Here is a 27,421-nt window from a genome sequence, read left to right as displayed (position 1 = left end):
GACCAAAAGAGAAAATGCTGGAAAATCTCAGCAGGTCTGGCAGCATCTGTAAGGAGGGAAAAGAGCTGACGTTTTGAGTCCAGATGACCCTTTGTCAAAGCTGATTAGCCATGTCCATTTCTATGGTACACCGATCACCAGAAGAATGTGAAATTTAGCGCAACTTCCAAGGGGAGTCATTTCTGTGCAGCATCCATCTGCCTGTAACTTTTCTTACAAAAAGATGTACCATGTAGGAACCCAAGCACATTTTATGACCCGTATTCAGGTGAAGCTCCATGACAATTGAAGTACACTTCTTTTAATTTCTGCAAATTGAATTTTAATTATTTTAATCATTTCTAGTGGCTGAATACAAGTGTCTCAACATGTATAACAGAAAAATTGCAATGGAATGAAATGCATCAGAAAGTGGAGGAAATCTCACTATATTGGGATACGAATGCATGACATAAGTAACCCGCAATGAGCATACTCTGTATCGTGATGTGTACCGCGATCAATCATGAACTTAATATCCGAGAAGGAAACTGAATATTTCAAAAGCATTTCTCTGGACAAGAATATCTCATTCAGCGCAACACTCAGACAACTCAATGCATTCTAAATATAAACTAAATGGTCTCCCCAAATTGGGAATCACATTTCAGATCAAGGGACAAATAGCCCAGCTGTTAGAATACCTTAGTGGTTTACAAATCTGTTTTTTAAACCAAGATACAATGAATACGATTCTGAATACTGCTCGCTCGATTACATAATTGAAGGAAGGGGAGGGGAAAAAATGAGTCAGCTCATCATACAGAATCATGCGGACTTGAAATGTTAATTCTATTTTCTCTCTCCAGAGATGCTGCCAGGCCTGCTGAGTTTTTACAGCATTTTTTGTTTTTGTTTCAGATTTCTAGCATCCACAGTACTTTGCTTCTATGATACGAAATCACAGAATGGGTACAGCACTGATGCAGCCATTCAGCCTGTTATGTCAATGCTGGCTCTCTGAAGGGCCAATTCGCCAAGCTACTTCCCAATCTTCTCCCCATAGCACTGCATGTTTTGTTTTCATTTCAAATAACAATGATTCCCTTCCGAATGCCTCGATTTAACCTGCCTCCATCATACTCTCAGGCAGTGCGTTCCGGGTCCTGACCTCTCATGTGAAAATATGTTTCCTCCTGTCGCCATTGCTTCTTTGGCCAGTTACCTTGAATCTGTGCCCTTCGATTTCACGATCCTTCCACCAAAGGGAACAGTTTATCCCCCATCTCTTCTGTCCAGACCTCTTATTATTGTGAATGCCTCTATCAAATTTCCTCTCAACCTTCATTTCTCCGAAACAAAATGCTAAGCTCTCAAAGGCTGTGGAGCTGGGCAGAACACTCTAGACAGGGCTACCTAGACTTCGAGATGTGGGACCCCTCGTGACTTCCCAAGTGCATTGGAGAACCCCAAACATTCTCATAATGTTGACACCCATTTTTTGGTCACAAAATAGGTGCAAACACAGAAATCAAACATAAACAACTATTTTCTAACTATAATCTATGCATATATTAGGAATTAGGAAGAGGCACACAATCACAAGTACATTCGCCAGCTATACGGCTCCTCACATTAACCCCAAGCCACACACTAATTGCCCCTTAATATTAGCCGTGGGAAGTATAACCCACTTTAGGAGTGGATGATCTGGTAATAAGTATTTAATAAGGTAACGATTCCCACATTGGACATGTAAACCTTGCTCACTCACAACCCCCCCCACCAACCATCTCCTGCGCACATGCACTCACGCACATATCTCACACACACCCCAAGGTTCGACATCACCACCCCCTCCCCCCCCTCAAACACAAGTGCCTCTCCAAGGCCCTAGCATGCCCCCAGCTCTATTACATGAGCCTCGCCGAGAACCCCCCACTTCTCAAACACACATTTCTGCAGCATCTCACCGCTTCTGGCTGCTTCTTTTAATTTATTAGAGATTTTCAAGGAAATCTGAGCCAGAGTGGATTGAGGGGAACCAGCAGATATGTTATATTTGGACTTCCAGAAAGCATTCGGCAAGGTACCTCACAAAAGATTAAGTCATAAGAGCCCATGGTGTTGGGGGAAGTATATTGGCATGGAGAGAGAATTAGCCAATGGGCAGGAAACAGCAAGTGGGTATTAGGAGTTCTTCTTCAGGTTGGCAACACTGTAACCAATGGGGTTCCACAGAGTCCACAACTGGTTACAATATATATGAATAGAGGAAGGAAGCGAATGCACCGTAGCCAAATTTGCAGATGCTATAAAAATAGATGGATAGAAAGTTAAGTGTATGAAGAGTTTATAAAGAGATGTGGATAGGTTAAGTGGGCAAAAGGTTTGCAAATGGAGTATAATGTGGGAAAATGTGAAGTTGTTTAATGGAGAACAAAAGAACAGAGTGTTATTTAAATAGAGAAAAACTGCAACACAAAGGGACTGTAAGTACGTTTGCATGAAACACAGAAAGTTAGCACATAGGCGCAGCAGGTAATCAGGAAGGCTAATGAAATGTTGACCCTTATTTCGAGGGGATTGGAGGGTAAGAGTAGGGAAGTCTTGCTGCAACTACACAAGGTACTGACTGGTGAGACCACATCCGGAGTACTGTGAGCAGTTCTGATCCCCTTATTTAATAAAGGCATGATTTCATTGGAGGCAGAGAAGGTTCACTAGGGTGATCCCTGGTATGAGAGGTGATCTCATTGAAACTTATAGGATTCTTAAGGGGCTTAACGGGGTAAATGCCAAGAGGATGTTTCTCCTCGTGGGAGAGTCTAGGACCAGAGGTCATAGTCTCAGAATAAAGGGGTGCCAATTTAAGACTGAGATGAGAAGGAATTTCTTCTCTCAAAGGACTGAGTCTTCAGAACTCCTCGTTGCAGAGAGTTATGGGGCAGAATCTTTGCACATATTTAAGGCTGAGATAGATAGATTTTTTGATCAGTCAGAGAATCAAGGGTTCTAGGGAAAGTACAGGAAAATGGACGTGAGGAATGTTGGATCAGCTATGATTCTATTGAATGGTGGAGCAGGCTCGAGGGGCCAAACAGCCTAATCCTGTTCCTATTTCTTATGGTCTTATTGCCTTTTTGCTCCAAGCTCCATTCTCAAGATCAATCCTTGCTGTTGGCCATGGTCTTTTCTGTACAGCAAAGTGAGATAGAATAACTCAAATGGGCTGATCAGAGCAAAGCCTCTCAGAGCACTGGATGCAGCCCATTAGTGCTCCAAGATGCCTTGGTCTGATTGGCCTATTTGATTGCTGTAGCTATTTCTGAAAAAATTGGCCATTTAACCTATCCACATCTCTTTTTGGACAGACATTTGCCGGTTACATGGCAGCCACCAGTTCCACAGACCCCCAGAAACCCTTCACAGACACCCAGGGGTCTCCAGACCTCTGCTTATAAGCCTCTGCTCCAGCACGAAGATTTCCTTTAAAAAGGATTGATTTTGTTTGGTAGTGGCTTTCAGCAGTCCATTTGACACATCAGTTACATCAAACTATGATCCAAAGCCAAGCAGAACTGCCCAGAAACAGCTCTGCTTATTGCGGAGAAATTTAATGGAACGATCCCCAAGCAGGCATTTGGATCCTCGTTAACATATTGAAGAGATCCATTACGTATTAGGTAGCCTGCTGGTAGACCTTGATATTTGTCAGCAGTCAAGCATATTTCGCCAGAGAATTTGTCCTTTTTTCCATCATTTTCTACCTGATAATGGGAGCAACATCTCTACCTGTGGTTTTTTAAAGATGAGCTCTTACGGCCAGGAAAAATTTAGAATATTTTACTGCACAAAATAATCGTCAAAGTTTAAGATTTCCATGTCCCAGACATAGTAGCTTTCAACTGGTAACTCTGATATTTGTCTGCAATTTCAGGAAGATAGATAATTAATATAGATCTGTAGAATAAAAATCGGCTTCCTTGTATAAGAGACACACAATATAGGAGCTACAAGGATATATGTGTTCAGGATACTACTGAACTGAGATTCCACCCCCCCACCAGAAAGTCAGTCACTTCCTCAAGTTTGATTTTACACCTCCTTGGAAAAGGATAGGCATTTTCTTAGATTATTCTCACAATTCAACGGCAATCAACAAACTTGGACTTTCAGTTTTATTTGTTTACAAGTCTTACAATTTTGCAACAATTAATGGTGCAGGAAAGGTCCGAGAGACCATATATGTAATGGCAGGATAGTTTTTACATTTATTTTCAGATGATTTGCAAGGTTGAAACTTGAGATCTAAGACAGAGAGCAGGGGTTTTTTTTTTAATTACACTGGAATTTACGGAGCAGTAAAACGTTTGACTTGAGTCAGTAACCACAGCAGAGACCATGTCAGTAATTAAGAATAGGTTAGACAGGTGGCTGAAGGGAAGGGGAATAAATGGACATTGGAAGTGTTCATATATAGAACTGCTAACATAGAGAATTAATAACAGCATGCACTGGTTGGGGCAAACAGCCTATAGCCATTGCTGTAACTTTTATGTAATTCTATGTAAAGATTTGGCAATTTAAATGCAAGCATTGCCTGCATGACTTCAATAAATCAGACAAGAGAATATATTTAAAATGTGTTGGTTGTAAACTAATTGAGTGCTTCATTGTATTCAGATGGTGGGCATTAATGGGGCCTGTGCAGTAAATCATAGAATCATAGGCGGCACGGTAGCACAGTGGTTAGCACTGCTGCTTCACAGCTCCAGGGTCCTGGATTCGATTCCCGGCTTGGGCCACTGTCTGTGTGGAGTTTGCACATTCTCCTCGTGTCTGCGTGGGTTTCCTCCAGGTGCTCCGGTTTCCTCCCACAGTCCAAAGATGTGCGGGTTAGGTTGATTGGCCATGCTAAAATTGCCCCTTAGTGTCCGGAGATGCGTAGGTTAGAGGGATTAGCGGGTAATATGTGTGGGGATATGGGAGTAGGGCCTGGATGGGATTGTGGTCGGTGCAGACTTGATGGGCCGAATGGCCTGTTTCTGCACTGTAGGGTTTCTATGATTTCTATGAATCCTGCAGTGCAGAAGGAGGCCATTTGGCCCATTGACCCCATCCAGGCCTGATCCCCATAGCCCCATGTATTTACCCAAGCTAGTCCCCCTGACACTAAGGGGCAATTTAGCATGGCCAATCCACCTAAAATAACAAGTCTGACATTTTTATTAAATTTCTTCAACGTTTTGGCTCATTTTTGTTCATGAGTCATGCCTCTTTCAAACGAAGCACTTAATTGGTACTAGGTTTACAAAGAGGTATATATAGCATCAGTCTGAAACGGAGACTGTTGGGTTTGGTGGTGCAGAGGAACATACAAATTAGAGGAGTAGGCCACTCGGCCCTTTTGAGCCTGCTCTACTTTTCAACAACATCATGGTTGATTCTGCTTGTAACCTCAACCCCTCATTCCTGCCTGTTAATCAATTATCTAGCTCAACCATAAAAATATTCAAAGATTCTGCTTCCACTGCCTTTTGGGGAAGACGGTTCCAAAGGCTCACGACACCAAATGAGTGGCTCCTTATTTTTGAAACACTGACCTCTAGTTCTAGATTCTCCGACAAGGGGAAACACCCGCTCCACATCGACCCTGTCAAGACCCCTCAGGATCTTAAAAGGTTCAATCAAGTTGCTTCTTCTTTGTATTGTTTCTCTGTAAATAAGAGCTTCCAAAAATATAAAGCAAGGCTATTGTACTATCCGTCACCACTTGGCCATCACGAATAGAACAGTGAGCAAGAACAATCAATACCTGAGAAAAATTTAATTTACTTCATCTGACCGCAGAAATCCTGGTTCACCTGAGCTGCATGTTATCCAATTTTTTTATTTTTAAAAGGATAAAGTAACACTCCAACAAGCATACTCATTAGTTTCCACTGATGTAGAAAATTTCCAATCCGACCAAAGAGACAAAAATCTCTCTCGTGAACCAAGGAAGCGACTTGTCAGAAGTACTAAACCATTTACCGTGATAACACTCTAGTTACTCAGGCAGAACATTTAGCATCAAATATTCCCTTATGCAAGTCTAGCAAGTTCAAAGTGGAAACTAATCACTGTAAAACGCTCTCAGTACATACCCTCCAGAATTAGTCATTGCACTGATTCCATACAACATTTTTAAAATTAGTTTCTTAATATCCAGCTCCCTATCAAACAAAAGTTGCTATTTCTGTTTTCATCCGGAGGCTTGAGACATGACATGAATTTTTCAGACATGCATGGCTTTGGTGTTTTGAAATTCAGGCTGTGGAGACTGGTGCATAAATAGATGTCCTGACAGCCAGAAAACACGTAGGCATCATCTAAAGCGGACCAGATGAAAGTGTATTACCACTTCCTCACCATCTTCCAAAACAGGCAGCAGAGATTTGCAGAGTTGAATTCCTGTAAATTTTGGAACTAAAACACAAATGGAATGCCAAAAATCAAGTGATACATTTTACAGTACAACATAGCAAATTAGGTCCAACAGACCAAAACAATTCCTTCCAATGCTATAAACAGCAAAATTACAAGAATAAAGTTAAAAACTCCAGTACTAATATTCAGTGCAGCACAAACATGAATAGAATGTTGCCAACATGCAGAACTATTATTCATAGTTTGAGGATAAGGGGTAAATCTTTTAGAACTGAGGTGAGAAGAAATTTCTTCATCCAGAGGGTGGTGAATGTTTGGAATTCACTACCACAGAATGGAGTTGAGGCCAAAACGTTGTCTGATTTCAAGAAGAAATTGGATATAGCTCTTGGGGCTAAAGGGATCATGGAATATGGAAGGGAAGTGGGGCGGGGGGGGGAATCAGAATCTTGAATATGATCAGCCATGATCATAATGAATGGCTCAAAGGGCCGAATGGCCCACTTCTGCTTCTAGTTTCTATGTTTCAATATTGCTTCTTGGAAAATTTTAAAATCAAGGATGACAGAATTGAAATGGCATTCAACGTAAATATGCAGTGTGCGCACTCCAACACATGGATGCGACTAAAGCCAAGGTTCTGGACAAACTGAATCAATAAACCCTCAGGATTGAGGGACCTCATATTACACAAAGCTGCATGGAATGAGACTTGAGATAGACACTAAACACTGGTGTAGTAGCTGGCCCCTTGAAGGGGTGTATATCAGGAGGGTCACCAAATGGGAAACAAGCACAGGGATCTCGGTACAGACTGTGGGCTTTTGCAGCCAGAGTAGATCCTAGAACTGGAAGTGTTGATATCGTGAAAGTACTTTCTATATTTAGCTGCTTGGAGTTCATTATACTAACTGGTGGTCGCCAATCCTTGCAATTACTACAACTGGAATGACACAAACAACTTGCAAACACAAAAGCCTGGTTTGCCTCATAAAGAAAGGTCAAATGGCAAACGCATGCCTATTAATCTATTCTCAACAAATGGAAAACCAGCAATGAGGCAAAATTGCAAAAGATCAGAAATAAGGTGAGATGGGGTAAACCTTGCCTGACCAACTAATGGACTTTCGCAGATATGGCATCTTAGATTAAACACGGAGCAGAGTTACAGTGATGGTGGGGGTGAGAATTGGAAATAGATTTTAACCCTACATGAATTGGACATGTTGGCAATTATTGTTACTTGGGTCACACCAGGAATCTCCCCAGGTTCCACATTTCCAATTTTAACTGAAGTTTCTAGATAGGAAGCTCAGCAAGTGGAGTCAGTATTAAATTGATTTTTAGAACCCTTCAACAGGACACACACCAACACACTCTTCTTGCAGCTATGTAGTAGCGCTGCTGTTGCAAACTTAATCAACGACAAAGTGCCACTACACTCACTGGCAGAGGGCAGCACACAACTTGGTGATGGCAACGTTTGTGATCACATGAACAATGGTGTTCGAGTACTGTCCATTTTTCTCTTCAACTCTCTCACATACAAATAAAACAATGGGTACTGCCGCCATTCACTTCTTGTCACTATGTGCTAACCCTATTTTCCCCCTGCCCTTTTAGTAGGTTCTACAGATTATTTTTCACTGGTTCTTGGAGAGTCAGCATTTATTGCACATCCCTAGATACAGCTGAGGAGCTTGCTAGGTCATGTGAGGGGACAGTTAAGAATCAACCATATTGATGTGGTTCTGGAGTCACATACAGGCCAAGCAAGGATAACAGATATCCTCCCCTTGGTCTCATGGTCACTATTAATGAGTCCACCAGTTTATTACAGGTTTGCTTAATTAATTGAATTTAAAATCCCACCACTGTGTGAATTCGTACCTTAGTCTTGAGTGTCTGGATTATGAGTCCAGTCACATTAGCACTGTGCCACCAGAAGAGAAGGACAACTTTCCCAAATGCACAATATTCCCTCCAAATTTGGACACCAAAAGCATAGGGTCTTCAGTCAGATCACAGAGCTCCAGCAGTTTGCTCTCCCGTAGATCAGTAATACGTCAGAGCCCAATATCATACATTTCTCTCCTTACAGACAAAAGAGCTGACGTTCAGACTCCAGATGACCCTTTAACAAAGCTAAAAGGCATAGAAGGTGGGACATATTTATACTGTAGGGTGAGGAAATGAAAGATGAGTCATGGCCACAGAAACCAGGGGGAAAGGCTGCTAATGGCAGCCCACAGAAAGTGGAAGGTGCGAGTGGCCAAACGGCAGAGAAGCTGAAATCAGAGGGTAAGCTGTGACAGATGGGCGGGCGGGGGGGGGGGGGGGGGGGGGGGTGTATAAAAAAGGGGGGGGAAGGGGAAGCAAAGGGGGAGAAAAGGTAAGGAAAGGGGGAATAAAATGAAAATAAAAATGCTGCCATTAATAGTCTTTCCCCTTGTTTCCGTGACTATGACTCATCTTTCATTCCCACACCTTACAGTATAAATATCTCCTACTTTCTATGCCTTTTAGCTTTGACAAAGAGTCATCTGGACTCGAAACATCAGCTCTTTTCTCTCCTTACTGATGCTGCCAGACCTGCTTAGAGTTTCCAGCATTTTCTCTTTTGGTTTTAGATTCCAGCATCCGCAGTAATTTGCTTTTATCATGCATTGCGATGCAGTTAGAATGCAATCAGTTGTCCTCTTTCAGGACCGCACTACATTGGCATTGGGTTAGAGAGTGCCAGCTGTGCCATAGTGATCAAGAAAGCCAGCTGTACCAGACTACCCAGGGTGGCACACGGCTACAGGTGGACCCACAGGCTCAAAGCTCCTAAAGGTCACCATCCACAAGCATCGCATGAGCTCTTGTCTGAACCAAAACAGTATTCCACCACTGGGCAAGTTACTCATAGGAGCACTAGAGTATACCATGCCTGTTCTAAGTACACTCCTATCAGTTCACACGAGGGCAATAAGAAATGTTATTTAGTTAAGCGAGGAAAATTATAATCTTTTTTGAAATCAATTTATGAGTGTTCCAGTCAGAAACAGTGACCGTCAGCTAACGTGTTAGATTTTGTACAGATATAGTTCAATGAAGAAACTGGGAGAGATAGAATCCATAGGATCCCTACAGTGCAGAAGGAGGCCATTCGACCCATCAAGTCTACACCGACCATAATTCCACCCAGGCCCTATCCGCATAACCCGATGCATTTTTACCTTAGCTAGTCCCCCTGACACTAAGGGGCAATTTAGCATAGCCAATCCACCTAACTTGCACATCTCTGGACTGTGGAAGAAAACCGGAGCACCCGGAAGAAACCCACAGACATGGGGAGAATGTGCAAACTCCACACAGAAAGTGACCCAAGCCGGGAATCGAACCTGGGTCCCTGGCGCTGAGAGGCAACAGTGCTAACCACTGTGCCACCGTGTTGAACATGACTTGTTAGAGCCAAGCAGGAAACGTTCAGTGAGATGCTCTTTGATGAGCAGCTGTCAATGGGCTCAAATGGTTAGGGCTCTCCAACTTCTTTGTCATCCTTCATGTGATTAATGTTGTCACCTTCATCATGTTGAAAGTCTTTATCCAAGGGTAACCATATGTTGTATCCCATTAACATTGCAATGAAGTTACTATGAAAATTCCCTAGTAGCCACACTTCGGTGCCTGTTCGGGTACACAGTGGGAGAATTTAGCATGGCCAATGCACCTAACCAGGATGTCTTTTGGGGAGGAAACCGAAGCACCCAGAGGAAACTCACACAGATATGGGGAGAACATGCAGACTCCGCACAGACAGTAACCCAAGCTGGGAATCAAACCCAGGTCCATGACACTGTGAGGCAGCAGTGTTAACCACTGTGCCATGCACTGCAGCAGCTCACCAATGCTCCTTCAACAGCACCTTCCAAACCTACAACCTTGACAACCTGAAAAGGACAAAAGGGAGCAGACACATGGGAACACCACCAGCTGCAAGCTCCCCACCAAGCCACACGCCATCTTGACTTGAGATTATAATTGTTGTTCTTTCACTGTCATTGGATCAAAATCCTGGAACTCCCTCCCTAACAGCACTGTAGGTGCACCTACACCATTGCAGCGGTTCAAGAAAACAGCTCAGCTCATCACCACCTTCTCAAGACCAATTAGGGATGGGCAATAAATGCTGGCCTAGCCAGCAACACCTACATCTCATAAAAGAAAGAAAATTAAACCCAATTGTAGCTTAGCTGTCAATTATGGGTTCTTGACAGAAGTGTAGAGAGCAGTTCTTGGGTAAAGTCCTTGTTCCCAAGCATCGGCCTGTCACTCGCTTCATAGGGACAAAGAATGAGCGATGGTGCATCAAACAGTCAGAGACCTGCCTAATGTGGTGCTGGAGATCATATACTGTTGTGCATTAATCAAACAAAAGCCCTTGAGCTTCATGAAAGAACTGGATTTGTTTGAAGGAACCTACAGGGCAATGTTTGTGTAGTTCATGAAGGCTTGGATTTGAGGAAAGCCTGTAATCTAAACAAGAGTCCAATCCTACAATTTCCAGTTGTCTGCGGAGATGATAGTGACATTATTTGCTTTTGCAAACATGGCATCAGTAAATTGAGGATTGATTGACATTACTGATATCCCCGGTGGCAGCCTGGAACCTTCCAGTAATAATTAAGTGTTTCTATCCCCCAGTCATCATCCTACTACTGTCCAATTTACAGTATGTGTAAAGAAAGCTATTGAAATATGCATAACTCTATTTTGAAATGTTTGAGACTGTTGCACTTACTCCATTCATTCAGCTTACATCATCATACAACACAAGACTGTATTTGAGTTGTAAATTATACTCTTGCCAATGTGCATATTTAGTAAGGCTCAAAACTAGACAAAAGACAACGCATTAAAATGGATGAGATCCTTTTAATTCAGTCAACAATACACCAATTTTGTTTAGACAGACTCAAATCACGCCCGGAGTTCACTCTCACCCAAAGATTCAACATATTATCTCTATTTTTTATTCATTGGAATAAATAGCTCTGCTCATGCTGTTTGAAAGAATGACCTCCTGCATGTTCCCTCTGCTCAATAAACTGAGGAGATTACACTATCAGTTTAAAGACAGACAATAAAATTTTCATTAGAAAATCTTCACACTTTCAATGGGATTTGAAAGATTCATATTATTCCGGCAGTGTTCTGGAAAGAGCAGGCTATTTTCTGACTGATGTGATTCTATGCTTCATCAATTCCACTCATTAAAACAAGCTATTTCTCCCAGTGTGTCGCTTTAATACTTTATGAGGCTCCCCTGACACACTGTTCCTCTTTTACACATAATTTGGGGAGGTATTAAATTCTGCCAGCCTTCACCATTGGGCACTTCCTAACTTTTTTTTTGAAAACGCATTGCAATTCTTCACAGCACAACTTTAACAGAACAATTTGAACTGCAAGCACTTTTATTTCATTATAACAGTTTAATTCTTTCATGAGAGAACTCACAAACTGATCCCAAGCGACCCAATTGCAGCAGCTCATATTAATACTCTTGGACGTTGGGGAGGGAGTGGTTGACACAGCAAATGTCACATTAAAAATCCTAAAAAAAATAAAGTGAAATTTGAATATTTTCTTGCTGGTAAGGACTATGTGGCACTTCCGTCCTTTTAGTTATAAAACCCAGGCAGAGTGGACAATGGTCGCCCACCTTTCTGGCTGGTAAAAAGCTTGAACAAAGGCAAATTTGAGCTGCTTCAAACTTTGTCCTCTCGCCGAACATTCACAGCTCAAAATTGCTCCCTAGCGTGGCACTAGCTGGCACCTGAGTGGTAATTCTAATAATTGGGGAGCTAAATTTCAGATTTACCCAGAAACGGGTAATGTCTCAGTTGCTTGGTATTAATTTATATTTGCATTCATGCTACACAAAGGGCCCGATTTTACCATTTTGATTCTAAGTGCTGAATCTGGGCGTAGTACAGATCCGACCTTGGAATCGGTGTTCAGACGCGCCCATACGCTTTCAGCCGGCTCCAGTCCGATCTGCGCTGTGGGCGGGGCTTAGCGCTGCCAGAATGATCGGAGCTCTGAACTGCGCATGCACAGTTCGAAAAAAATCTGATAAAGTGCGCCCGTGTCGGGAAACAAAAAAGCAGAAAGCGGAGAGAGCGGCTCTCTGTGACACAGATCATCCTCTGGGGGGGGAGGGAGGCGGGTCAGATGTATCTCTTGGGGGGGGGGGGGGGGGCGGGGAGGAGGAGGAGGCGGGTCAGATGTATCTCGGGGGGGGGGGGGGTGAGAGGGCTGATCATTGTCTGGGTGGTGGTGGTGGGGGGGGGGGGGGGGGAGTGGGCGGACGGATCTCTGGTGGGGGGGGGGTACAGGGATGTCCGCTGCCACTCTGCGGGCGATCCCTCCTCCCCACCGGAGGAACGAATCCCTCCTCCCAGAGTGATTCAAGTCCATAATCTTTCATCTGAAACATTAACTGAAACATCAGATGAGTACATGGGACTTAATAGGATGGAGGGTTATAGGTAGGCCTAAAAGGTAGGGATATGTTCGGCACAACTTGTGGGGCCGAAGGGCCTGTTTTGTGCTGTAGTTTTTCTTTTCTTTCTAACTCCGTTTCTCTCTCCGTATGTGCTGCCTGAGTATGAATCAGTAAGTAAATGGCCTGCTACATGAGGCACAGAGAGCACAAAATCCCTGTATTTGATCCCTAGTCCAAGCTCCAGCTAATGCCAGGCAGGGCTTCAGCCTCTCTATTCTAAACTGAACAAAAACCATTCAATTACTCCTGCTTCTGATCAATATCCAGTGACCTTAACTTGTTAATTTTAAACATGTAAAACACTCAGAGAGCAATGTTGAGCTCAGTTACAATGCTGTGCTGGATAAAAAGCTTGGCAGTGGTCACCGTCTAGACTCACACGTGAAAACGTTTCGATGAGGCATCAAAAGGATTCCAGAATATTTGGAGCCATATTCCCCCAAATAGCAAGACACAGAACATAACAGGCACTAACTTCCAGATAGAAGAGCAAAATGCTGCACATTGGAAGTTAAAACAGAAAATTCTGGAAATACTCAGGCAGCACGCACGGAGAGAGAAACTGAGTTAATGTTTCAGATGAAAGATCATGGACTTGAATCACTCCGGGAGGGGGGATTCGTTCCTCCGGTGGGGAGGAGGGATCGCCCGCAGAGTGGCAGCAGACCCCCCTGCCTCCCACCAGAGATACATCTGACCGGCCTCCTCCTCCCCCTCCGCCAGAGGACGATCTGACCCGCCTCCTCCTCCCCCCCCCCAGAGATACATCTGACCTGCCTCCTCCTCCTCTTCTCCCCCCCCCCCCCCCCCAAGAGATACATCTGACCCGCCTCCCTCCTCCCCCCTTCCCAGAGGATTATCTGGGTCAGAGAGCTGTTGCAGGCTCTGACCCCACTCTTCGGATTTTTATTTAGCAGGTTGCTAAAAGCGCAGATCCGGAACGGAACAGAAGAAGGTAAAGTGGGAATTGAGTCGGGCGAGAGTTGGGCAGGCAGGTAATTAAATCAATTTAAATCCATGCTAATGCATTTAAATCGTCGGGCCGCCCGATTCGGGCGGGGAACGGATCCGCACCACTCGTGGGTATCGGTAAAGTCGCGATTTGCTCGGACACGGGTGCAGATCGCAATAAAGGCCTCACATCCGATTTTACAGCGAATTTGCACCTGAAAATGGGCGCAAATTGTTGGTAAAATCGGGCCCAAAGTAAGGGTGATTGTACACCTTGCACCAAGAGCTAGCAAAGTAATTTCTTAGAATTTCCATCCTTTACCTCAAAAAAAAACACATTTTCGAGATGAAAGCTACAGCGGCATGTGCTAAATTGTTCTCATTAACTCAGCTAGTTGCAGGATCGTGACATTAAGCTGGACAGTTTGTTGGCCCGGGACTGAAAAGGGGCAGCTAAAGTCTGCAAACTCTGTTTGAACTGGAGTAACCTACAATGTGAAACTGGCTTGAAGTGGTTAAGCTGACTTAGTAAAGAACTGTCGTAAGGTATAAGCCCTTATTTAGCCAGAGAGCAATGAGGTAATCCCACCTAGGACCTTGGGCTGGAGCCAATAAGGGAATAATATGAAATAAGTGAGGATGTTTGAACCAACAACAAAGAGGCAGCACATCTTGGAAGAAATAAGAACAGGATAAGATTCAAGATTCCTGGACCAGCTGCAGTGAAACTCTGGAGACGAACCGTGCAGAAGAGGAAAACCCTACATCGGAAGACATGAAGATGGCATCCAGAGGGAAGACAGACATCTGGCCAGCTTAGCTCTTTTTCTTGGGTAATATCTCTCATGTTCTGTGATTACTCAGGAATTGTCATGGAAACCAATGGGAGTGCATTTTAGACTGCATAGTTTTGATACAAACTGCATGCTTATGTTCTAACCAGACCTATGATTTATATGTACACTGCCTAACAAGATAATAAAGTGAAGTACTAATAGAACAGGACTGCCTCCTCTTTGTACCGAGCTGATAATCATTGCCGGTAAGATACAGACAACAAGTTCTTCATCACTATTAAGAAAGGTACATGGATGCTACACAAAGTCACTTATTGCATCTGTTGATCATGCACAAAACCTTGCACATACACTAGAGCTTCAATGTTGCATCTGGTGCTCCGAATTCACTCAATAATGTAGGTGAAGCATATTCAGAGCACCACCAATCTCTCGCCACTTCCATTTGTCGTGAAGGCTCTTATAGAAGTAAAATGGGGGTTATGAAAAATTCCAGTTGAGACACAAAAAGCTAAAAGCTTGTTAATGCCCATTTTCAGAAAGGGTGTGGTCACAATCCTCTTAAATGGGAGCCGCACTCATTGGAAGGAAGCTGCTGCTGGCTGCTTATTCTGACACTGGTCACATGGAGCACCAGGGAAGGAGAGAAGTCACCTCGGTCGATGGACATGGTGGTGAAGACATGAGGAAAATGAGCAGAAGGAGAACGGTCATGTTTTTGCTGGACTCCAGGAAAAGGGAATCAGACACTGGCCTTCCTGTTCTGGAGTCTGTCCCCAAGGACCCGGCACCAATACCACAAGAAATTCAATAACTTCACACAGGTAGTCAAGCTGAATGAATGTGTGTGTGGCCATCTCCTACCCAGCAAACGCTCGTATGCTTCAACGCACTACCCCCATTACTCACCCAGTAGCAGCTCCTAGCATTCAAAACTCCGGCCTAATATTTAAGTATTCCACTTAATCCTCACACACTTTTTAATGATACCAGCCTCATGCCCTTTTCTCATTACTAGTCTCATTACCCTTTTCCCAGCTATTCATCTGTGGCAGGCACATAACCCAAACACTAGGAAAAGAAAGCACCAGCAGAGCCCTGAAGAAGAGGTTCATCATTGAATTTGACACTTGCCACCAGCAACTCAGACACTGACCCTACCCAAACTGAAGGCAAGTATACAGTCAAGTTCTGCACCTGGTGAGTCATTGTGCACGAATGAGCTGCAGCCAGAGCAGAGGGAGAGGATAACTAGTTTGCATGCCAGCTCAACAGCGGGCAGGAGTGCAGAAGAGTTCTGCTTCAGGAGATTTGGATAAGGAGTTTGATGGAACATGCTGATGAATATACACCAGGGTGCCTGGTGCATTGATAGGAATGCCAGGTCGCACCTTACTGTCAAGTAGTCTACTTTGGACAAAGCACAGAGCATTATATGGAGCTTGGAACCCATCCTCTCACTATGGAAATGATGGCCAACCCCATAAAATACTTATAGACCCAACATCTGGTGGCTGAAGTCTCAGCTTCCACTGTAGCACCAGCAAAAGCCGCCCAACATCTCAATGCTGCGATCGAATCTCATACTGCCACCAATTCAGCTGCAAATCTCCAGCAAACTAACCTCCAAGAAATGACTAAGATGTTGCCCCAGGGGAGTACCACCATAGAGCACAAACCTGCCAGCCTCCCACAAAATGGCAGCACTACTGCCTTTGCAGTTGCCAGTCAGCCAGCCCAGACCAAATTGGTGCAGTCAGAAGCCAGGTCCTCAAGGCTGAGCTACAGCAAGGCCATCTGCCGTCTGGGATATTAAAAATCAGCAACCTTTCACCAGCCATGCTGCAGCAACACTGCTGGACAAGGGCACCCACAAGGCAGGCACCAAGAATTAATCTTTACTTGTATAATTGGAGCTGTTATTTTGATAGACACATCTTGGCAAGATTTTTGCTGGACTAATTTATGACAAGATTTTGGTGAAGAGTGTGGTAAACCACTGTTAGCTTATTACCTGTATATGTGACATGCCGGGACACATCCCTGCCATCCCTACCCGAGACTCCTCCCCCCCCCCCCCCCCCCCCGGTCCAGGTAGAAAGGCGACTGCTCCCCACCCCCCTGCCTCAGTCTGGACCAGTTCATCGGCATGGGTGTGCTCCAAGTCTTTTGCTAATAAAAGCCTATTTGTTCTTGCATACAAACTAGTCTTTGCTCGATTGATGGTGCATCAAAGAGGATGCTGTCATTAAAGATCCCATACAAATGGGGCGGTGGGATCCAAATTGAGTCACCATTTTGTTCCCGACACATCAACTGACCCAAGTACAGGTCAGGAATTTTTTTTTTTTAAAACATTGTTGCCTGCCAAAAATTGTGAAAAGAAATCAAAAGTCACAAATGCAGATTGAGGAACTAAGACATGATGGGAATCAAGTTTCCACTTGGGCTGTGAGATTAATCAACTGGGCACAAGTTCGCACCCACTTTGCGATGGGGCTTTTCCTCGTGTTTCTACTAGAATTCATTTGCTTATCAGCAAATGCAAAACTTGCCGTGAACAAGCACAGACTGCATTTCAGAACACAAGTGCATCAAGAATTACTTTTAAAGCAAACAAAAAGTGGTAACTCGGAGCAGTTCGATGAAGTTTTGCTCAACATTTATTTAACAGAAGAAAAAGGATTTTCATGAGTGCCTGGTCCCACCAGCTGAGGAACTTGATTGTAAATGACTTATAAAAACAGATCCATCTGCTAGTTATATTGGCGTTCAGTGGTCAGTTTCTTAACACATTCAAAAAAATTATCTTCAAAGGTTTTTACGATGTTTGCATTAGTGTAAGCATTTTTAGAGCCCTTTCAAAGACTCACAAGTGAACATCATTAGCGGAAACACACCATGCTGATTAATTCAAATGGAGATGTTGCCAATTTATTGGGTGTTGTCGGCTTTCTCAAGGCACAACCTCAGGCTGAAGGGACGATCCTTTAAAACAGAGAGGAGGAGGAATTTCTTCAGCCAGAGAGTGGTAAATCTGTGGAACTCTTTGCCGCAGGAGGCTGTGGAGGCCGGGTCATTGAATGTCTTTAAGCCAGAGATAGATAGGTTCTTGATTAATACGGGGATCAGGGGTTATGGGGAAAAGGCAGGAGAATGGGGGATGAGAAAAATATCAGCCATGATTGAATAGCAGAGAGGACTCGATGGGCCGAGTGGCCTAATTCTGCTCCTATGTCTTATGGTCTTCTCTTGTGATGCTTTTTAAACCAGTTCTCAGCAAATTCAATTTGCAGTGAGTGACTTGCACTTCAAAATTTCACAATCCACTGAGTTGAGTCAGCCCATTTCTGCTGAACTTTAACAAGAAGAAAGCAAAATTCCAGGCCAAGGTTCTCTGGGTGGACACAAACTTTAATGTTTAGCCTAATTATGTCTATCATGTTTGATCTCAAACAAAACATTTCTTTATCAGTATCACAAGTAGGCTTACATTAACACTGCAATGAAGTTACTGTGAAATTCCCCTCGTCGCCACAGTCCGGTGCCTGTTCGGGTACACTGAGGGAGAATTTAACATGGCCAATGCACCTAACCAGCATGTCTTTTAGACTGTGGAAGAAACCGGAGCACCCGGAAGAAACCCACGCAGACATGGGGAGAGGTGCAGACTCCTCACAGACAGTGACCCAAGCCAGGAATTGAACCCTGTAAGGCAGTAGTACTAATCACTGTGCCACCATGTCACCCATACACATTTTCTCAACTCAAACATCTCCATCTGATGGAAAACTTGTTTAATAGACAGTGCAGTAGTGTGGCCCCTTTGAGGGTGCGTCTCCCGAGGGCTACATGGTCGTATAATGAAATGTCAAGATGGGAAGCTGAGCCGATCGAGTGCTAGGGTGCACATTCAGGGTTGGGAAGGATCGGCAGTCGGAGCCAGGGAGTAGTTATGTACAGTCACATAGTTATTCTGTCGGACCCTATTTGTATGTATAACTAATCATTGCGTTGACAATAAAGCCTTTGTGTTCTGAAGCCTCATTGAATCACCCTTGATTTATTACACTGGCAACGAGGAAAAACAAGTCCCATGAGGATTGCAGTGCACAGCTGGGGGTAGGGGTGGAGTTGGAACAAGAGCACCAAAAAGAAAAAGCAAGGTCCAGATGCTTTGTTAAAATGCCTTTGATCAGGAAATTAGAAATTTTGACCCCCCCAAAAAAAGTTACTTTTTTGTAGCAAATGCAATAACGACTGAAGAAAAACGGAAGGTTTAGCTTGTCGTCCACAGACTTATAGCTTAATCAGAAATTTATCACCTGATGCTCCAGATACTCAATCTTTTGACCAGATAGTTGAGCTGGTTAAGAATCATTTCAACCCCTCAAGTTACAAATTTCACTCAGCAGTCGGAGAGCCAGGGAAAGCAGTCTCAGGCTTCATGGCCAGATTGAGAGGATGAGCAGAGCATTATGTATTCAGCCCAGCTTTAGGAGAAATGTTGAGGGACTCTTTGGTCTGTGGCATAAACTGCCTGATTATACAAAATAAGATATGGGAAGGATCAAAATGGCCCAGGTAACTAAATAACAGAGTGTAAGCGAATTGTAAGGAGTGCCAAACGAAGTAAATCGCTTGTGGTGGGAAACAGCTGTTGAGAAGGACTACCAAAACATGGGTAAGAGTCCAATAAAAGGGACTCAGCACTGAAGGCAGAGGCTTGTTATTGGTGTGGGGGAGAACACTCCCAAGAAGCCTGCTGATATACAAATTGGGTGTCTTTCTGGTGCAACAAAATCGTCGTGGTGCAGAGTAAAGCTGTCAAAACTGAATAAGCAAAAAAAAACCCCCACAACAGCTAGTTTAACTCCTGTGGAAGAAACTGGCTGAGGAGCCCAACAAGGGACCTGAATCATTTACCCCAAACCAGGTCCAAGTGAGTCAAATGCCCCCTATAGAGATAGCCTTGATAGTAAATGGCAGACTTCTTAAATGACTGCCGATCCTTCCCAACCCCGGATGTGCACCCTAGCACTCGATTGGCTCAGCTTCCCATCTTGACACTTCATTGTTCGACCACGTAGCCTTCAGAGAATGCACCCTTAAAGGGGCCACACTACTGCACTGTCTATTAAACAAGTTTTCCATAAGATGGAGACGTTTGAGTTGAAAAGAAATGTGTATGGGTGGCATGGTGGCACAGTGGTTAGTACTGCTGCCTCAGCGCCAGGGACCCGGGTTCAATTTCTGGCTTGGGTCACTCGCTGTGAGGAGTCTGCACCTCTCCCATTGGTTAAATGAGTCTGGAGCTATATTGTCTACCTATAATCGGAGAGACACTGTGGACTTTAGGGACAGTAACAGTCAGAGTGCCCTAAAAGGACCAGATGGCACAGTTATCTGTTTAGGGTCGTGCTTAAATGGGACAGGCTGAAGCAGATTAAACTGAATTGGTTAGAGACATTAGATCTGTGAGATGGAGGATTTCAGGAGCTGCTGTAGAAATGCTCCGAGGTCTCCCAAAATTAATTAGGATAGATAAGGGGAGCTAAAGTTAAAATATATTCGAATCCGGAGGTAACACCAAAATACTTCAGGGCTTGTACTGGGCCTTCTGCGCTTCATCATAAGGTGGAAGTCGAACTCAAGAGACTGGAAGATTTAGATATCATAATGTCTGTTCAATTTTCGGAATGGTCCTCAGCTATAGTCCCTTTCCTCAAACTGGATCGGACTGTAAAGATTTGTGGGGACTATAAATTGACAATTAATAGAGGAGCTCAACAGGCAGATACCCATTCCTAAAATTGAAGATCTCTATGCCAAACTAGCTGGAGGTTTAAAATATACCAAGTTAGATCCCAATCATGCCTGCCAGTAGTTGGAATTGAAAAGGACTCACAGATTAGTAATCATCAATACTCAAGGGTTTATACCAATATACATGCCTATCTTTTTGGAGTCTCATCAGCCTGTGCCATTTTTCAACATACAATGGAAAGTCTATTACAAGGCGTCCTGAATGTAACGGTTTAGCTCGACAATATTCTAATTACAGGAGCCTCACCTTAAGAACACAGGGCAAACTTGGAGGAAGTTCTGAAGCAATTTAAAGAAGCAGGGGTGAGACTTTAATGAGAGAAGCGTACCTTCCAAGCAGACAAAGTTACCCATTTAGATTTTAGGGTGGACGCAAAGGTTTGCACTCTTTGGAAGACAAAGTAAAAACCCATAGAAGAGGCTCCACTGCCAACAAACATCTCTGAATTAAAGTAATTTCTCAGAATGGTAAACTATTATGGCAGGTTTCTACAAAATACACCGACCACCTCAGCCTCAATCCACTCATTGTTAAAGAAACATCAACGTTGGAGATGGAGGAAAATGAGAGAGAGACATTTTTTAAAATCAAACAGATTCTGCAGTCGTTGGCATTACTGGTGCACTATGATCCAACAAAACCCTTGTTGGTGACTTGCAAAGCATCACAGTATGGAATGGGAGCAGTTTTGCCTGATGGAGTAGAAAGGCTAATTGTCTTTGCCTCAAGAGCATTGCCTTAGGCAGAAAAGTAATATTCCAAAATCGATAAGGGAAGCTTGATGGTCATATATGCAATCAAGAAGTTTCATCAGTACATTTATGGTCAATATTTTACAATTATTTCAGTCCACAAGTCATTGCTGGGCTTATTCAGAGAAGATAAGCCAGTGCTGGCAATAGCTTTGGCAAGAGTGCAGAGGTGGGCTCTCTTTCTGGTCGTGTACAATTATATGTTTCAGCATCACACAGGAACACATCAAATGCGCATGCACTTAGCACATTGCCACAGACAGTGGCATCATCGCCAGTTCCACAAGGGATAGTGCTGGCACTGCATATGATAGAGTCCTTACTGGTCTCAGCGAAGTACACAAGGATGTGGACGGAAAGAGACCCAGTATTACCGAAGTTTTAAAAAATGGTCTTGCAAAGGTGGAAATATGAGAAGTCTGAGCTGTTCAAGCCCTACCGACAGAGGAGGATGGAGATAACTTGTGAAGACGGAGTGATGTTGTGGGGGAGCTAAGGTTACAGTCCTGCCCCAAGGATGACGGCTATTGCTGCAAGAGCTACACGACTCATATCCTCGTCAATGCAGGATGAAATTACTAGCCAGATGTTATGTGCATTGGCCAGGCCTTGATACAGAAATAAAGAGGATGGTTGTAAAATGTCCCAGTTGTCAAGCTCAACAGCCTCTGCCACTGCCGGCAAACCCACACCCTTGGGAGTGGCTAGGGAGTCAGTGGGCAAGAATGCATATCAACTTTTCAGGACCCTTTATGGGTCACATGTTTTGGTGGACACACGCGCGAAGTGGCTGGATATCCAGTTGAAGAAGTTCATGACGACCACTGCCACTATTAATAAATTGAGAAAAATCTTTGCCATTCATGTGATCCCAGCAGTCTTAATATCAGACAATGTTACACATTCCACAGCAGAGGAATTTCGGAAGTTTGTAAAATCAAAGGACATTCGCCATGTTAGGTCAGAACCTCACCACCCAGCATCAAATGGATTAGCGGAACGAGCCATGCAAGTGTTCAAGGCCTCAATGAAGAAGTAAATAGGCCTCTACCTTTAAGGATCGCCAGCCTTCTGTTGTCGTACAACACCACGCCAAATGTGACCACAAGAGCCACACCAGCCAAGCTGCTAATGGGATGTCATTTAAGGACACAGCTGGATACAATATTTCCAGATTTGGTGGGGAGGGTGGAGGCTAGGTAAGCCCCTCAGAAAGAGAATCACAACTCAAGGAAGAACACCAGAGTCTGCTGAGACAAAGATTTCATCATGGTCAGAAGTTTTGCAGCAGGACTGGCAGAGGTGGCTGGTAGGTTTGTGGAAAGGACAGGGCCAGTCTCCTATGTTGTAGAGTTGCAAGGATGTCACATCAAGAAGCATATGGGTCATCTGAGGAGGAGAGCAGTACTTGATACAAGTGATTAACAGGTAACTCCAGCAGTACATGAAGATCTGCCTGGATTAGGAGTGGGGATTCCAGTCATGGACGTGGAATCAGAATATCCAGTTGTTTCACTAACAGAACACAGCAGCTACTGAGGACCAACTGGATTGACGAGTTTGCCATTTGCCTTGGCCTGATTTTTCACATCCAGATGAAACAAGCTCGAAGTTGAGTACAAGAGTTGGGAAGTCGCTGGATCAACTAAATTTATAACAAGTTGCCGTGAGGGTTATCCCTGATTGTTAACACAAATAACAAATTACCAAGAAAAAACTTTTTTTTTGTTTCCTCCTTGGGTGACTTCAGGAGTTAATGGGGGGAGGGGGGAGATGTGGTGGTGTTGCCCCTTTAAGGTGGCTTTCTCTTGAGGGCCACATGGTCGGGCCAGACCCTATGGAATATCGAGTTGAGAAGTTGAGCCAATTGAGTGCTAAGGCATGTACCCCCGCATCGGGAAGGATCAAGAAATTAGATATTGCTCTTGGGGCTAAAGGGATCAAGGGATATGGGGGGAGGGGGCTATCAGGTATATTGAATTTGATGATCAGCCAAGATCATAATGAATAGTGGAGTAGGCTCAAAGGGCCGAATGGCCTACTCCAGCTTCTAGTTTCTATGTTTAATAGTTGGAGCCAGGGAGAAGTTGTGTACAGTCACACAGTTAGCCTATCAGATCCTATTTGTATGTGTGGTTAATTGTTGCTTTAGCAATAAAGCCTTTTGTTCTGAAGCCTCATCAAGACACCCTCAATTTACTACAGGCAGACAGGGCACTTATGATTTTATTCACTAGCTGGACATCATTACAAGAAGAATCTGAATCAGAACAGATCATTGTGAGCACTCAAGAAAGAAAAGTGCCATAATGTAGTTAAAGAAATGCTCTACAGTACAGTTTTTAGTAGACCTAGCCCTGCTCTCATACAAGACGACCTTCCCACCAGCTTCCTAGCTATGGCGCCTAGTAGAGTTGGAAAATTCCATAAAGAAGCAAGCAGGAATGGCCCAAGCTGGTGAGTACAATCTCCAGAATAATTTACAGTACCATCCACCTGTATATATTAATAACCCTCTGCAACTTCCAATTCCCAAATAATAATATAATGTAGCATATGTAACATGAAGCCAAAATTACTCACCATTACCCCTCTATAACTTCAGCAGGAAGCTGACCAAACAGACCGAATCACCAGTGGAATCTGAATATCTGGGAACTTCACAGGGTCATGCAATCAAAACGATTGATGAAGTGCAAAAATCATTTTTTATTGGAATCTAGCACTGTAACCTCCTGCATGATTGTAAGATTAAGATTGAAAACTATACATTACAGAACATTTTAGTTACTCTGCAACAGTGTTCTATGCTGCTACCACCTTGTTGACCAAAACTATTTCCAATATCAACAGGAATTATATAGCAGTCCCAAGAAGGTACGTTGCAGAGGCATAATCAAACAAAATGGTCACCAAGCCAACAATAAAAGACAAGTAACAAAACCTTGGGTAAAGATGTAGGTAGGTTTTTTGTTGTAATATGCCTTTAAGGGAGAACAGCATACCATCGTTCTAAAGGAAATGTGTCATATGATCTAGTCTCAGTTTCACTTTGCAGCTCTGCTACTGATGTCTTCCAGCTTTATACCTTTGTATAAATATTCTCACACAGCCAGTCTCAATAAATTAACCCACAATGTGTTTGCCCAATTCCTTATGAGTGATTGGTGCCTTTATATCATTATAGAAACACAAAAAAGCTTAAAGGAGGAGAGAATGATGGGCGGGAAGAGGTAATTCCAAATTTCAGGGACAAAACACCTGAAGACACAGCCTCTGATAGGAGGAGGAAGTGAAGAATGTATAAGAGGTTGTAATCAGAGCAGCCGTCTGAGGGCTGGAAAAGGTTGCAGAGATAGGGAGAAAAGAGACAATGGAGGGATTTTATTACAAGGATGAGACTTCTTTTATTCTCAATCTGGTCAGTATAGACAAGCGGCGATGGGCGAATGGAATTTCTGTGCATATATACATTAGCCAACAGAACTTAAACCCTTATTCCTCATTATAATTTCACCTGTCTCTGCCTCTCATGGACCCATGTGTGCCTTCACTAATCTCTTCCTTTTGATACTATTGTAAAAGTTCTGACCTTTTAAAAACTTCCTGCTAGTTTACTCTACTTACCTTGCTCTTCAATTTCTTAGTCATCCTTTTCTGATTTTTAAAACCCCCTCAATCCTCAAGTTTACTTTGTCAAAAATCCCTCATGTTTGTACCACCTCTAATGTTTTTATTCCTCAAAAGAAATGTATATTTGTTGGGGATTACAAAAATGTTTCTATTGGTCTTCCATTGCTTATCTACCATTTTAATCAAATTCCCAATCTACCTCTTCCAATTCACCCTCATGCATCCATAATTGGCTGTTTAATTTTGAACTCTAGCCTCAGACCTTAACACACTCTGAAACTTAATATAAAATTCTGTATTATGGTCATTCTCCTTTACCATTAAGTTTACCAATTAACCCTGTCTCATTACACAATACTAGATCTAAAGGAGCTTCTTTCCTGTTGGCCTTCAAAAATGTCTTGAATGTATGACATGAACTTCCAAGTTAGATTTGCTTACCCAGTACGTACAAATATTGAACTTCCTCCACAACTATTGCATACGCCTAACTTTTTGTTTTATACAATGGTTACTGTTTGAAGACCTGTAAACCACTCCCACCAGCGTTTTCTACCCTTACTATGGGTGGAGATAAGAAATGCAGATTCAACAGCCTGATATTCTGGGCCAATACCCTTTCCCACTAGTGCCTTTATCAAACTACCCACCTCCTTTGCTATCTTGCCTATTTTCCATAAAAGGCAATTACCTTGGAATATTTAGTTCCCCATCTTGGTCACTGCCCAATCGTGTCTCTGTCACGGCCACTGGATCAAATATGTTGGGTGCATTAGTTCATCCACTCTGATACAATTGCTTTATGTATTCAAATATAGCAACTTTCATTTGAACCTTTGCCTTTTTTTCCTTTGAGGCGTTGGTCAATCCTGCCCCATTAGCATTATTAAACTCTGTGATGTTACCCAGTCTTAAATTGTCTATTCAGATTTATAGATTTATCCTTAACTTCATAACATATGTCTAAATTGCGTCAATATTCAGCAATTCGTTACTTAATCTCAACGTTACAAAATATTGATAGTTCTTATTCCTCTGTCAAAATACCCTTTAGCAGACTTAAATAAGCCAAAAAAGAACTTAAATGTAAGCCAACCAAGGACAAGTAAAACTTTGAACAACAGCAAACTCTGTAAATCAATACTGTAAAAACTCAGACCTACTACAGTACTTCTCCAAATACTAAGATGTATTTTCTCTCTCACGTCAGCTGCTTGAATTAAGCAATTAGAATGAATCGGAAATTCTAAGTTAGGCTATTTACAATGATTATTAATTACTTCTCGATTTCTGAAAAGACATCTGATGTTTGTGTTTCCATTTTGACAACATGACCTACATTCGACAACTCATGTAATTTCCGGCATGGTTCTCAAGAACTCATCAGTAGCGTTGTTTACACTTGTTTCCGGTCACATCCAAACAATTGTACAAATTGTGAACACATGTCTCTTATTTATTCTTGTACTCCTGGCGCCCCCATCCCACCCAATGTTACCAACACCGCAACTTAACTGTCCAGTCCACTGACTCGCTCCAGACCAGTTACTAATGCAGAAATCAACATTCCCAACTTCTAACAAATTAAACATCTAGAGTAAATAGTTCCATCAATTCACACCTTAGTGTTATTTCCATGAAAAAAGTCAAAAATCAAGGAATAAACGAGCAACTAGAAGAACCTGAAATAAGACTTCATTCAGCAAAGTATTTTGTTAACTTTCTCCCCGTTATCTTTCCCCAAACAACGCAAACCAGTTACTCCTTCGCTAAGTGACTTGAAGTCTTGGTGCTGACATTTGGGAGGTTGCACTTGTAAAAGGTACGTACGTGATAAACCTTCAATCTTACCTTCCAAACAAATGATGCAAAAACAAGCAATCCACAGGTTCCACTCTGCCCGTTTCAGCACCATCTCAGGACACGGCGTCGGGAAGCAGAAATTGAACCTGGGGAGTTAAAGCCCAGCCTCTGGACAAGCAGCAGGATGTTGCAGAAGCCGGGTTGCAGAAGTGTTGCTGCTGCGGGTGGGTTTCTCCCAGTTAATTTCACTGGGCTTGCAGCCGTTCCCAGTGCCGGCGATGAGCTCCACTGCCCAGCCTCACACAAGCTTTGATTGCCATTGATTGACAGCCGCCTCCAGGAACCCAGCAACAAAACAGCCCCTCACACTCTTCCACAGTGCGCCCTCTGCGGATCCCAGGGCCAGCACTGCCTGCAATTGGTGAACATTTCTCAATAAGGTGCCGCTTAAACATGCAACCTGTGCAGAAATATTGTCATAATCAAACTTATGTATTGGAGGCATTAAAATATTTCCAAGAGCTTTATGGATCGAATTTTATTTTGTTGAATGAGGATTTCAGCAGCATGTAAGCTGAGGCAGAAGTGAACTCAAGTGATGTTATGAAGGCTGAAGTGGGTGGTCTTCGTGATGATGTGAATGTGGGCATCACTGACAAGGCCAGCATTTGTTACCCATTTCTAATTCACT

At 43.3% G+C, this 27,421-nt stretch overlaps 1 protein-coding gene across 1 annotated transcript in view; it reads right to left on the bottom strand.

Annotated features, from left to right (window-relative positions):
• The window catches only part of igsf11 (immunoglobulin superfamily member 11), a 214,001-nt gene extending 186,934 nt beyond the window's left edge, over nucleotides 1-27,067 (bottom strand). Inside the window, exon 1 of the mRNA XM_078231993.1 lies at nucleotides 26,779-27,067. Coding sequence (XP_078088119.1) covers nucleotides 26,779-26,842 — 64 coding nt within the window. The 5' untranslated portion in view covers nucleotides 26,843-27,067. The remainder of the gene's footprint in view (nucleotides 1-26,778) is intronic.
• Nucleotides 27,068-27,421: the final 354 nt, after the last annotated feature.

This window comes from Mustelus asterias, chromosome 17 (genome assembly GCF_964213995.1).
Source record: "Mustelus asterias chromosome 17, sMusAst1.hap1.1, whole genome shotgun sequence".
Lineage (NCBI taxonomy): Eukaryota > Metazoa > Chordata > Chondrichthyes > Carcharhiniformes > Triakidae > Mustelus > Mustelus asterias.
The sequence above is the reverse complement of the archived record's forward strand: the minus strand, read 5'-3'. Positions and strand labels throughout refer to the sequence as shown.